Source organism: Verticillium nonalfalfae, assembly GCF_003724135.2.
Source record: "Verticillium nonalfalfae strain VnAa140/NRRL 66861 chromosome Unknown scaffold_142, whole genome shotgun sequence".
NCBI classification, from domain to species: domain Eukaryota; kingdom Fungi; phylum Ascomycota; class Sordariomycetes; order Glomerellales; family Plectosphaerellaceae; genus Verticillium; species Verticillium nonalfalfae.
The window spans coordinates 1-12,819 of record NW_021167367.1 but is presented as its reverse complement, the minus strand read 5'-3'; the positions used below and the strand labels follow the sequence as shown (position 1 = coordinate 12,819).

The window sequence follows — 12,819 nt, the reverse complement described above, 5'->3', positions numbered from 1 at the left end:
ACAAATTTTGTCGGTCACAGAAGGCAGAATCTCATGAAAGTCCTACTTGCCCGAACCTCATCACCAACAATTCATCACGTGCCGGCATTTTGGGGCTTCAATTCTGCCCCAAGTCGCCTGTCAAGCTGTTCACTTACCCTGCCGTCTGGACCACCTTACTCTGGTGTGTTCGGAGACCCTCCCGCACCTCGCAAGCGCCATAGTGAAGGGATCCGGCAGAATGGGTCGCAAGCCAAATCCCATCATCTGTGAATACTTCACCCGTGGACCCAAGCTCACCGACTCGAGCAACCGCTACCCGCACAAATGCAAACTGTGCGGTGAGAATTTCCCCAAAGGACGTGGCGAGGCTCTCACAAAACACATCACCGAAAAATGCCCAGCAATCACACCTGAGCAACGCATCAATGCCGCCCTCAACCTCTCTGGCTTGCAGGCCCGCAGCCTTGCCTCTCGCCATCTCAACGACCACGTTCGTGCCAGCAATGGCATCGCATCAGCGAACGAAGCTCCCGAAGCGTGGGACGCCTTGCAGACCTTGGCTGAAGCCTCGCGCCAGGTTGGGGCAACGGAAATGGTCCCCCAGAACAGGAATCTGATCGACCCCGCGATCCAGCAATTCAACCCTCATCATGGTCAGCCAGATCACACCAGCGGATTGGAACTTCAAGAGCAATTCACCCTTGAAAATCCACCCCCTAGCTATGAGCAGCCCGCCCATCGAGAGAAGCCAAATCATATGCACATTGATGACGCTCTCACCAGTTATGAGCTGCCGGATCAGCGCGACAAACGAGGTCAGTTGAGTCCATCTTCTCTCATGACCAAGCATCGTTCCTCATCGGAGAAAACTTATTGAGGAGAGGTTTTGAGAGAACGAATGTGCTAACGAAATTCAAGCTGATGAACAGAGCGCCTCCAACCTCTTGACGGCAGAACAGAAACTTGAGCACCTTCAAGTGGCAACCCAGCAACAGAGCCACGCTGTCTCGCCCGAGGACTCGGCAAGTCTTAATGCTGCCGTAGCTGCTGTTGCTGCGGCTACCGCACGGCTCAACCACCAGCTGCTTGACGAGAGCCGTGACGGACCATCCAACCAGGAGATTGCTGACGCACTTGCCTCGCCCATGCGAGAGGTCAGCGCCGAATCTCACCATTCAGGTCCTCCCCACCCTCAGCAGCCATGGGGTGAAATGTCCTATGTTCATAGCAGTCCGATTCCTCCAGCTCCTTTGAACCTGCAGCCTGCTGCTCCCATGGTGCAGGTACAGCCCGCGCCGCTTTCAATGTCGCCCGTTCATGTCCGAGGCGGCACCCGGATGTCCATAGGCAATGGCGTCCGGAGCGAGCACAAACGCAAGGCCTATAACCCTGTTCGGCGCAAGGAGGTCCAAGCCGCACGCAAGAAGGGAGCCTGCATCAGATGCCGAATCCTAAGAAAGACGTGTGGTCTCAACGACCCTTGTGACCAATGTCGGAAAATCCACGGGCCCCGGCACTGGACATACCCCTGCGTGCGTACTCATCTGAACCAGTCGCTGACGCTGTACTCTGCGGGACTCGTTGTGGTGCTTTCGCAGAATAGAGTCAACCAAGCACGCAGCGCCTTTGAGCTCATTCAAAACGGAACCAAGGTTCGCGTCGCCATATGGAATGATAGCGTCCCCATGAGCCTGTTCGCCTTGGTCACTGCCAGGCCTGCTTCTCCCACCGAGGACTTGAAGGCCGAGGAGGAAGCCGCAGAGCCAGCGAACAAGGATGAAGCGGAGGTCAAACACCAGGCCATCATGATTGACCAGGACAAGGAAGACTTACCGGCTCGCATGGAGACCTATGTCCGCGAGATGCTGCCTTTGCTCATCGAGCGCGAAACCTCTCACTTTGTCCGCGTTGTGCTCGAATTCGCTCAGAAAGCTGAGCAGAAGACTGGCGATCTTGTCACACGTGCCCTCGAACTCTGGGGACTCATCGAGATCCTTGACCACGAGCGCAGCTGGTCCATATCCGAGGAACAGGATGGCAAGTTTGTCGCCAAGACGCCCGATGACCACGGTGGCTCCACGCAGGACCTCTATACGCTCATGACCTGGCAGCTTTCGGCCGCTGCCGAGCGAAAGGCGAACGCCGTTTCGCAGAAGCTCGTCAACGAGCTGCAGCGCTGTCTCGAGAACGGCAAGGTGACGCTGCACTTCGACGTGTACCTCACGATTTTACTTCTCCTTCATTGCCTAGAGAAGACGACTTGGACTATGAAAGTCTGGGAGATGGACGACTTCCGCCAGCGCTGGCCCCTTGACCGCCCGCCTTCTGCTTTTACCACCCAGGGCCAGGAGATTGCCGAGTTGCTCAAGATGCTCCTCGCTCTTCGGAAGGCGCACCCCAAAACGTTTCGCGGACACGGAGGCCTGCTCGAGGTGTTTGAACCGCAGAGCCAGGCCATTGCCGACTTTTTCGGCAAGCTGAGCCTGCAGTGTAAGTGTTCGCTCAAGTTTGATGTCCGTGTAGCCTGTGCTGACAAGCACGACAGACGATGAGGTCGTTGACCGCCTCAAGGGAAACTCTTTCACCCCGCGAAGCTCAAGCTCCCTCGAGTTCCAGTTCTCTGGCATAGTTCTGCTCCCGCGGCAGGAGAGCGATGCCGTGGCCGAGCAGACGGCGGTACCAGCTCCAGACGTAGCTCAAAGGCCGGACCAGGCCATGTCCGGATAGAATCACGAATGGGCCGAGTTCGAAGCCTCGGTCGACGACCTCTAGAACCGCAGGCCCGGGATCTTAGCGATCTCCCGCCCCATGATGATGACCAACGACAATAATGATGTACGATTGAACGGGAATGAATTGCAGGAAGTTGTAGAGGAGGGAAGAAAGCCGTTTGGCCCTAGGCTTCCACAAACCTAGATCAGACAGAGCTCGATTAGATACCTGAATCAGCCTCTTCACCGAGGAGTCTAATGAACAAGTCGAGTTGACACAACATACTACGCTCGTGACATCCACGCGAGGGCTGCGGGACCTGCCACACCAGGGGCCAAACTCTCATCTACAAGTTCACCCCGCAACGTTGCCAATGATTTAGATATCACCAATGGCCGGCCAGGATACTCATTTCCACCTCGCCCAGAAGGCGTGCTAGTTCTTTGGCCCGGTGCTGCTCCCGTTCGATATAGTCGACCCGCCCGTATCCCGCCTCTCGATACCGCCGCCTGGCCCGCCTGCAGGTCGATTCTTGAGCTTCTTGAAGCAGGCAAACTCGCTTTTGCTCGCTTCACGCAGGCGCTTGAGCACGCTTCGCATCTCAGGCAGCTCGCTCTGCAGTCGCGCACGCGCGTCGTTGTCGGTGCGGGCATCGAGTTCCTGGTAAATCTCGCTCTGCAGCTGAGAGGCGCGGTCCGTGGTGTACTGGCTCAGCGTTTGGGCGATGAACTCGACGTCGAGGGTTGCTTGCATGAGGCCGGCTAGAGTGAACCGTTCGTGCGAACGGAAGGCCTCGAGGAGCTCGCGCGTCGTCTGCTCGAGGAGATAGGATAGAACCTGGGAGGCGAGGGCAGGTGCCGTGGTAGAGACTTGGGAGTGGATGAGGACGAGGGTGAGTAGAACCTCATAGACGTAGGGGTTCGCCTCACCGGGCTTGTCGCCGGAAGTGGCAGCCCAGTCACGGGTCGCGATGCCGTTGCGGACGGTGGTGCGGAGCAGCTCGAGGGGAGAGCGTGTGTACGACTGGAAGAGGCGGGCGTCAATTTGTCCCAGGACGTCGCGAATCGTTTTAGACTCATCCGTCAGCTTGACGGAGAAGGCGTTCTCGAATTGCGTGTTGAGGCTCGGCACAACTTGAGATCGGAGGGCTTGCAGGTTACTGAGGGTGACAAGCATGCGGATGTTCTGAGAAAATTAGCATGACAGTCCATACGGATCGCGGAAGAGGCCAAAAACCTACCCGGTTGCCTGCGTCGAGGGTACCACGCCCGCCGTTTGCTGGAGGCGGCGCAGTCGTCGCAATTGAATTTTCGGCTTCGGTGGTCCATTCGTCGTCGCCCTTCTTCACAGCACGCTCGGCATTCTCGACCATGCCGCTGAGTGCCTTGTACAGTGTGGAGACGTATTGGCTTCGGACCATCTGGAGCAGCTTGGACGGAGGCGGGAGGACAATATCCCCTGCGCCAGGCTTGGCCATGGCCTCGGAAATGTACAAAATCTTCTGCATGCCCGCCAACAGGGCGCCTTCGAAGGTGGCAAAACTGGACGGCATTCTCGTGACATCTCCGAGGTCGGGGGATCTGTACCAGTCCTCGACGTACTTGATATTCTCTGCGTCCTTGTTCCAGGCACCGCAAATTGCAGTCGCACACCTCTCTCGAGCTGCTCCAACAAGTGTCCTGAGCCTTTCCAGCGTGCTGCCATCCCCGGCCTGGACTGGGTTGATGCTCGCTAGGTCAGAAGCACCGGATCCTACGAGGGCAAGCATCTTGGACAGGTAGTGGACGCCACTGACTGAGTTTGACCATGGTGGCCAGAAGGCAAACTTCTCCCAGGCATCACCCCTCTTGGGGGATGGCGGCGGGATGTTATTGACATCAAAATTGAACCGAGGATCGCGCATTGCGTTGGGTGTCAGAGAGCCCGACATGGTGGCTGATTTGGGGGTGTTGGGAGACATGGGAAGCGGCGAGAACAGGAGGGAGATGTCCTCTGGTGGAGGGCCCGCGAAGAAGGTGAACACTGTTTCGCGAATCATGTCGACAAGCTCGACCACACCCTTCCGCAGGTCGGTGACAGCCTGGTCTGAAAGCCTGTGATGCACCCGCGATTCTCCATTGTAACCACCAGGTAGTGTTCGTTGGGCTGTGCCTTCCACGAAGCCCTGAACAGTGGTCCAGAATTCGACTACTTCGCCGAGGATGCCGGTCGAGGAGAGCAGACTTGATAAGAAGACGACCATTTTCTCCCATAGCTCAATTATGTCAGCTGTGTCGAGTGATGACGACTTGTTGTCCACCGACTGGTGTCCCAGAGCTCGGAGGTGTGACGCAATGAGATGCGGCGCCGGCTTCTCACCGTTAGCAAGTCGGCGTCGAAGGACCTCAATCTCAACTTTGGATCGGTCAGCAGTGAGCTGAATCTTCCCCTTGAGGTAATCATAGCGACTTGCGAGCCATAGCCAAATTGGGTTGTCCTCAACGCCGAGCTCCAATAGCAAGCCAATCAACTCGATATGCTGGTCCTGTGACTGTCCAGCAGCCTTGATCTCTGCTTTGGAGAGGGTGTGCAGGGAGATGAGCCTTCGGAAGTTGTCGCGCCTGAACTGCTGGACCTGCTCGTCAACGTCATGCCACATCCTGGCAGCAACCAAGATTTTGTACAGCTGGGTGTCGCTGGCGGCATCGGAACCAATCGACTGCGCCAGGTTTCGGGCTTGATCCGCAAAGCGCCTCGCCTTGTTGTACTCCTCCACCAAGCTTTCGTAGTCACGTCGTCTGATGCTGTCCGATATGGAGGCACTCAGCTCCACACAGTCTTTGAACTGGTCCAGTTGACTAGACACAATTCTGAGGTTCTCTTCTTTCTCACGCCCGCCAAGCGCTGGTCCCCATACATCCTCGGCTTTGGCCGAGACATCGAGGAGCGGACCCTTGATGCCCATTACGCCGTACTCGCTCTCCTTCACGATGGCGTTTTTCTTTCGTACGTCGACTCCAGGAGATGCCATCGAGTTGCCAGCCAGTGCCATGCCACCGCTGCTGTTCCGGAAACTACTCCTGCTAGCATGTCGAGAATGGCCGCGTTGGTGTCGTCCTGGTGTCGAAGGTGGCTCCGTCCCACGGTACTTCATCTCTCGGTAGACATTATCTATAGTTGCCTTGGCCTTGACGAAGCGCTCGAAGTTTGTTTCCACCAAGACTTTCAGAGAGGCTGACTTCTGGTCGATGGATTGGGAGAGAACATCAAGACCCATGAGCAGGCTTTGGGTGTCTGCTGTGGCGTGCATCTGCGACAGAAAGAGCGCGGGGGAAAAGGTCGTCGACGAGAGAAGGAAGCGGTTACCTATCACGATATGATTAGGTTCTTGCTCTCAGACAACTCGGGGGTGCATCTGCTACTGGAAGAACTCACGAAGACGTGCGTCATCTTGAACGGGCACACCAAGCTGGCGCAATGTCCTCACAACGCTGTCGGTTGTGCCCAGCGGATCTGGCTCATCCTTCTGGACAATGTTCCCTACTCCTCCCTTCTCAGACTGAGCGCCAGGTATGGTGCTCCTGCGGTCGCTCACGGCCCTCTCAAGCGCCTGATATCTGGATTTTCTCCTTCCCAGCTTTGTCTGCTTCTCCTCCTCCGCATCTGACCCGTCGCTGTTGTTCTTTTCGTCTGGCCATTCATTTGGGTATGGATTTGGTAGGCCGTAGAATTCGAGTACGCTTCGCTCGTAGTCAGCCATTTTGTTGGCTTGCGATCAATCAGCGACAGGGGCGGTTCATGACAGGTTGGGCTTGTTGGGCGATGACTGGCGCATTGGGGTGTTTTGCGTGGGCAGGAGAGCCAAGCAGGCGGTATTGAGGCGACCCGAATGATCACCCACGCGTACTTTATGGAGGAGAGTCGTATCGAAATGTTAAAGGTGGACGAGTTGGTTTGCGGACGGCGCGTCTGCGACTGATGGTCAAGCTCAAAGTGGAGATGGATTGTTAGAGATGGCGACGAGGGGTGTGGATGGAACAGCTTCATCCAGGGCGTTGCTGATTGGCTACCAGCAAGCTTGACTCTGTACTTCGAGCTTGGAAGTCAGCGTAGTGAGATGAAGCTTGGTATTCTGATTTAGAATATTTTTATAATAAGCAAAAGGGCCAAGCCATTCTGGGACCAATTGTTTCTTTCTTTTTATCGTTTGGTTTTTCATGTTCTTTTGGTGTTGTCGAATGCAAGGGACCAACCAGGACCTGTTCCCAGCCAGCCGTTTGGTGCGCTTGAGGTGTAGTTGCCTTCTGGTTGGAAAGCCCGCAGGAAGGACGATTTACGGCACGGAAAATTTAGTTCACAACACATCCAGAATATCAGCGGCCTCGTGTGGGTAGTAGCCAGTATGAAATGGTGCTTGAGCACAAGCAGGTAGACAATGCCTGATAGCCCCTCCATCTGCCTCACGTCTGTTTCCTCATCAAACAAGCGAGGCCAAGCCAAGCACAACAGGTTCGCCGCCACTCGGACAAGCGACTTGCTTACCTAAGGACAAGGCGGACGCTTTCTCTCTTTTGAGCCGAACACAACCGGAACGAGTCGGGCAGGAGGGAGGATATGCGCCACATGTGGCTGACATCTCGGAATTCGTCGCAGTTTAGGCGGATCGGCTCGGCCTTGCTAATGCCGTCGGTTTTTCGATTTCTTTGCAACCGACCTCCAGACCAATCCTCCATCTCCGAATCTCGAATCTCGAAAGCTCGATAACGTCCCTCCTCCCGTTCAGCCTTTCCGTCACACGCGCAGCAGCCAGGCTCATCCAATTCCCTACCAAACCTTCACAATGCTGGCCGCCCGTGCTTTCTCTGCGCCCATTGGCAGGCAGTCCCTCCGCGTCGCGCCCCGCGCCGCTGGCGTTGTCGCCTTCCAGGTGCGCTTCGAACCCGCCCATCGTGCGCCTTTGCTGCTTTGCTGACCATTGGCCACAGAGGTTCTACTCCGCCCAGGGCGATCGTGTCGCCAAGTTCAACGGTGTCAAGGATGCCAGCGTACGCCTCCCTCTCGCCCCCGGTCCCCTAAGTGCTGTCCTTTGAGCCGAGTAAAATCACTCAGTGGGCTGCGGCGAGGGATACGACGGCAACGTGTCTAACAATCGCATAGGGCAAGTACCCCGTCAGCTTGATTGAGGGTGACGGTATTGGCCCCGAGATCTCGGACGCCGTCAAGAACATCTTCGCTGCTGCCAAGGTACGTTCAATTAGGCGAGCGAACCTTTGTCTGCGCAAACCATGCTAACGCGGTTACCAAGGCCCCCATCTCTTGGGAGCCTATCGATGTCACCCCCATCCTGAAGGACGGCAAGACTGCCATTCCCGATGCTGCCATTGAGAGCATCAAGAGGAACAAGATTGCCCTTAAGGGTCCCCTGGCCGTAAGTCTACTCTCGCAGCCATCTGGGCAAAGTCCCGGATCACCGGTCCATTTCTGACATGATCTCTTAGACCCCCATCGGCAAGGGTCATGTCTCCCTCAACCTGACTCTCCGCCGCACTTTCAACCTCTTCGCCAACCTGCGCCCCTGCCGCTCCATTGCTGGCTACAAGACCCCCTACGACGGTGTTGACACTGTCCTCATCCGCGAGAACACCGAGGGCGAATACTCGGGCATCGAGCACGTCGTCGTTGATGGCGTCGTCCAGAGCATCAAGCTCATCACCCGCGAGGCCAGCGAGCGCGTCCTCCGTTACGCCTTCCAGCACGCCGAGTCGATCGGCCGCAAGAAGGTCCGCGTCGTCCACAAGGCCACCATCATGAAGATGTCTGACGGTCTCTTCCTCAACGTCGCCCGCGAGGTCGCCAAGGACTTCCCCAACATTGAGTTCGACGCCGAGCTCCTCGACAACTCGTGCCTCAAGATGGTCACCGACCCCCTCCCCTACAACGACAAGGTCCTCGTCATGCCCAACCTGTACGGTGACATTCTGTCCGACATGTGCGCCGGTCTCATCGGCGGTCTCGGTCTCACTCCTTCCGGCAACATCGGCGACGAGTGCTCCATCTTCGAGGCCGTCCACGGCTCCGCCCCCGACATTGCCGGCCAGGGCCTCGCCAACCCTACCGCCCTCCTCCTCAGCTCCATGATGATGCTGAGGCACATGAACCTGACCGAGTACGCCGACAGGATCGAGAAGGCCGCCTTCGCCACCCTTGCCGAGGGCAAGGCGCTCACCGGTGACCTTGGCGGCAAGGCCAAGACTCACGAGTTTGCTTCTGCCATTATTTCCAAGCTGTAAAGGACGACGACGACCGATTAGATACTCCACGACGCGCATCCAGGGTAGTACCGTCGTAGACTGTACAAACACACCTCTTTTTAACGTTAGTATAGCTTTTTCATGAATGGGATGAGCTTGGGTTTGACCAGCCGGTCTGTGTGCGCGCGATTCCGACGTGATCGAATGAATGTTTGGGCGGCGGCATGTGCTGGGCGCAAACTGGACACGCATGGCCGTTGGTCGTGCCGCACGAAAAGATGACACACCCGCTCTAGCTTTGCTGCTGTTGGCGCGTGATCTCGATCGCTTCTTCTGCAGGACGAGAAGAGGCCGGGGGGGATCGGCGGCCCGCGAAAGCTTGTCTGCGCCTCCAAGAACGTGGCCGTGCATCAGACGTCAAGTGGCATGCAGGGCGGGTTTCTTTGGCCCATACGCTGCGGCTCAAGCTGTCAGCATCTCACCGACGTGACGCAACTGACAGGTGACAGGGATATACGCAACATTTCTATAATCCAATGCAAAGGGCCTTGACGGACTAACATGTAGAGAGGCGTCAACGTCCCCACTCTGGGCGGGGAGGGGCTTGATTTCATGCCCATAGCGCAAGGCTCTAGTCTAGCAGTGTCCCTCAATGTCCCCCCTTCTCCCGTCAAACCCCCCAGCAAATGATATGTTTCGCTGCTTGAACATGAAGCGTAGAAGCCACGCTCCGACTCGGAACATCCTCCTCGTACTTTGCTACCGGACAAAACGTATATGGCGTTTCTAAGCGTCATGCCGGGAACTTGGTAAAGTTGTACACGAGAGCGTTGTATGCGAGAGAGAGAGAGAGAGAGAGAGAGACACGAAAGAGGCCGTCCAAGGAACTATGCCGACTAGTTACCCCATGTAGAGTGACGACGGCAAAGCCCATGGCGATTCAATCTGCTCCTTTGCCGTTTGGTAAATCCTTGGAAGCTGTCGGCCTTGTGTGTGCAGGGTCATAAGGTTCTCACGCAAGACTTAGAGTGGGGTTCCGTGACACCTTGTGGTTCATTTGTCTATTTTTTACGACCTGGACTGCTGTGTGGGAATCCATGATAGCCCAGTGTTTTGCCCGCGGCAAGTCCCCGAGGAAGCCTACAGCTTGACACCGGAAAAAGGAGCAGAATGGAGCAAAGTCGTTGGTACCTAGCATATTACTACCTTTTCCAAGGTCCTCCAGTTTCAGTCTTGTCGGCGGACCTTTATCCCGATTGGCGAGGTGGAGGTGATCGATGTCCGGATGGGCAACCACCTGTCAGACTATCTGGCGACGCTACGGGAAGTATGCCAGCTGCATGGGTTGTCTGAGGATAGCTCTGGTTGTTACCGCATGGCAGCGTGTCAGGCTGTCTCCAAAGCAACCTGTCACTACCTACCACGGCGATGGTAGGTCACGGAAGCATTCTGTTACCGCCCCGCGATGTCAATGTCAAGCCGAACTCGTTTTGGAGGCAGCTGTCTCAGCCCGACGAACATTGTGTCCGTGGCCAACTCTGCACGCTTCTTCGTCCGCCGTGACACTTTGCAGTCAGCGTCTTTGATTCGGGCGGGTCATTCAGCAGTAGAGCGATGTGGGGGACAGAGGAAGCTAGTCATGCGTCCGACTGTGGCCCAATGACGATGCTTCCGGTCGTCGGGACGCCTCGCAGGTAATCATAATCAGTTCGGTGCATCTTGCTCGGATCAAACGGCTCCCAACGTCGCACAGTACAGATGCGTGCTGGGTCGGCGGAGGCGGGGGGTTACGGGACGATCTGGCGCGCAGTGGCTTCGGAGAGTTCAAAGCATATTGCGCCTTATGTTCATCGGTAAGCGTCAAAGACATGTCTCCCCCACGTTTATCTTCAATTCGAGTCACGGCACCGTCCTTGCAACTTCTGAGGATTGGCCATCGGAAAGCGACACGATGACACGTTGTGATAGTGGCGTTGAGACCCGGCACCGACATCCGATTTGGCGGCTCAAAATGATCGGTCAGACAAAGACCACGCGACCCGACGCCTCGCATCCACCGCAATCGTAGGAAATGAGGCAAATGAGGACCACTGTCGAGCCTCGGTTTCGACCCATTACTCAGGACGTGCGATGACCGGTGTCGTCGGGGTTTTCAGAAACAAAGAATGGATCAGAGTCGGCCAGGGTCCTCGATCCTCGGTTTCGCACCACAATTCTGACCCAGTGTCATCGTGGGGTCTCCTCGGCACATGGTGCCGGCGGCCGGGTTTGGACCGGGAGTGGTGTGTGGGCCCTTGACCGGCGCGAATGCGATGGGCTGGCATCAGTGGGTGTGGGGGGGGAGAGGATCCTCACCACGGAAATGCCTCGCGTTTCCCGTCGTGTCCGACCTCGTCGCATCTGTCTCCTTGCCGTCGTTGCCGCGCCATTGACGGCATGCTGGCTGGAGGTTGGGGTCATCGTTGAAGGTCGGTGTAGGGTTCGCGAGGTGGTCTTCGGGCCGTTTGAGGCGACAGTCGTGTACCTACCTATATATGGCTGCTTTTCCGGTCTCACAACGTTATCAAGACAGTCTTCTTCGTTCACTACGTTCTGCCCATCGCCAACATCTGCATCGAGAGTTCTGTCATATCCCGTGCCCGGTCATCAAAGTCGTCCACCAATTTCTCCAACCTTCAACATGCCTGAGAAGCAGACCCGTCTCACCCTCGCCATGGAGTCTGGCATCCCCTTCGTCCTCAAGGCCGGCAAGGCCAGGTACACATGCCGCCTGCAGGACCGCTCCTCATAGTATGTACCAGCTCAGTTCAACGCTCGCCAGAGCAGTATCTGACTTCCTTTCAGCCAGCGCGCCAAGGCCCAGAGGGCGTCTTCTTCTGATTCCATCAACACCGAGTCGACCGATGGCAACTCGACCTCTTCTCACTGAACATCGTCTGCCGGGGTTTTCATTATTATTGCAGCATGGCGTTATGATGGCGTAGCAACAGATATCAGGTTGGGTTGAACGGCAAGAGGCATGCCTGGGGGCGTCAAGGTCGCCCCGAATGGATTATGAACCATCAATTCACACGACGGCTGAACGTGGAAATATTTGGAAGTCTATCAAGAGACTGTTTAGCAAGCATCTAGAACAGAGTATTCTGGAATTCTAGTCACATTTTTACGTCCGGGCGAGCGATTCATCATGGTGATCCATCCTTGTTTGTTAGGTCCGAGGTTCGTTCCAGCACGCTGGTCATCATCGGTACCTCGATTCGTAGAACATCACTTGATTTGGGCAAGGAAACCCGTGGTACTATTTCTTGACGTCTACCAAAGGAAGACAGCTCGAACCTCTCGTGCAAGCCTCGGACAAGGACCTCGAGCAAGCAAAAGTGATTGCAGCCAATCGTCGCAAAACACGCAATGTTAGGTCTCGTCAGCAAAAGATATCGCTGGTCAGTATGAGGGTCGAACTCATGACCTTGGCATTATTAGTACCACGCTCTAACCAACTGAGCTAACCGACCAATTGATGTAACGGGCGAAGAATTGGAGGTATTATGTCGACCGTGGTCATTCTTGTGGGCATGTTCACGATCGTGAGGTGGGGCCTAACAACGGCAAGCAGTGAGATCGTGGGCTAGGTGGGGAGGTTTTGCCGCAGGCCGGCGCTTGATTCTTATCGTGAACGTGGGCATGATCCAGATGACTTTGCTGCAAGATGTGGGGCGCCAAATCTGCAGCTGAGGCCCTGGCAGGTTCTAGAGAAAGTAGCTCCCCAAAGAAGGGACACGAATGGTGGCTGTTTAATATAAGTATCCCATTTCCCGAAACCCGATCACAAGCAGTAATGCCTCAACTGGTCGGTTAGCTCAGTTGGTTAGAGCGTGGTACTAATAATGCCAAGGTC

At 56.1% G+C, this 12,819-nt stretch overlaps 4 protein-coding genes and 1 non-coding gene across 5 annotated transcripts; 3 read left to right on the top strand and 2 right to left on the bottom strand.

Annotated features, from left to right (window-relative positions):
* Positions 1-220: 220 nt before the first annotated feature.
* D7B24_001927 (uncharacterized protein) lies at positions 221-2,709 on the top strand (the record flags this gene model as incomplete). Its single annotated transcript, XM_028636145.1, has 3 exons — positions 221-797; positions 901-2,472; positions 2,528-2,709. 3 exons carry the CDS (start codon positions 221-223, stop codon positions 2,707-2,709), a joined length of 2,331 nt encoding a protein of 776 aa, XP_028491563.1.
* Positions 2,710-3,129: 420 nt separating this feature from the next.
* On the bottom strand, positions 3,130-6,433 carry D7B24_001926 (uncharacterized protein; the record flags this gene model as incomplete). Its single annotated transcript, XM_028636144.1, has 3 exons — positions 3,130-3,879; positions 3,935-6,039; positions 6,109-6,433. The coding sequence occupies 3 exons, from the start codon at positions 6,431-6,433 to the stop codon at positions 3,130-3,132; spliced, it is 3,180 nt and encodes a 1,059-aa protein (XP_028491562.1).
* Positions 6,434-7,513: 1,080 nt separating this feature from the next.
* On the top strand, positions 7,514-8,963 carry IDH2 (NAD-dependent isocitrate dehydrogenase; the record flags this gene model as incomplete). The annotated part of the gene is made up of 5 exons (XM_028636143.1): positions 7,514-7,600; positions 7,659-7,718; positions 7,831-7,917; positions 7,979-8,101; positions 8,172-8,963. The coding sequence occupies 5 exons, from the start codon at positions 7,514-7,516 to the stop codon at positions 8,961-8,963; spliced, it is 1,149 nt and encodes a 382-aa protein (XP_028491561.1).
* A 2,641-nt stretch (positions 8,964-11,604) lies between these two features.
* On the top strand, positions 11,605-11,853 carry D7B24_001924 (uncharacterized protein; the record flags this gene model as incomplete). The annotated part of the gene is made up of 2 exons (XM_028636142.1): positions 11,605-11,714; positions 11,769-11,853. 2 exons carry the CDS (start codon positions 11,605-11,607, stop codon positions 11,851-11,853), a joined length of 195 nt encoding a protein of 64 aa, XP_028491560.1.
* A 509-nt stretch (positions 11,854-12,362) lies between these two features.
* On the bottom strand, positions 12,363-12,436 carry D7B24_001923. The gene has a single exon. It is a non-coding gene; the product is annotated as a tRNA-Ile (tRNA).
* Positions 12,437-12,819: the final 383 nt, after the last annotated feature.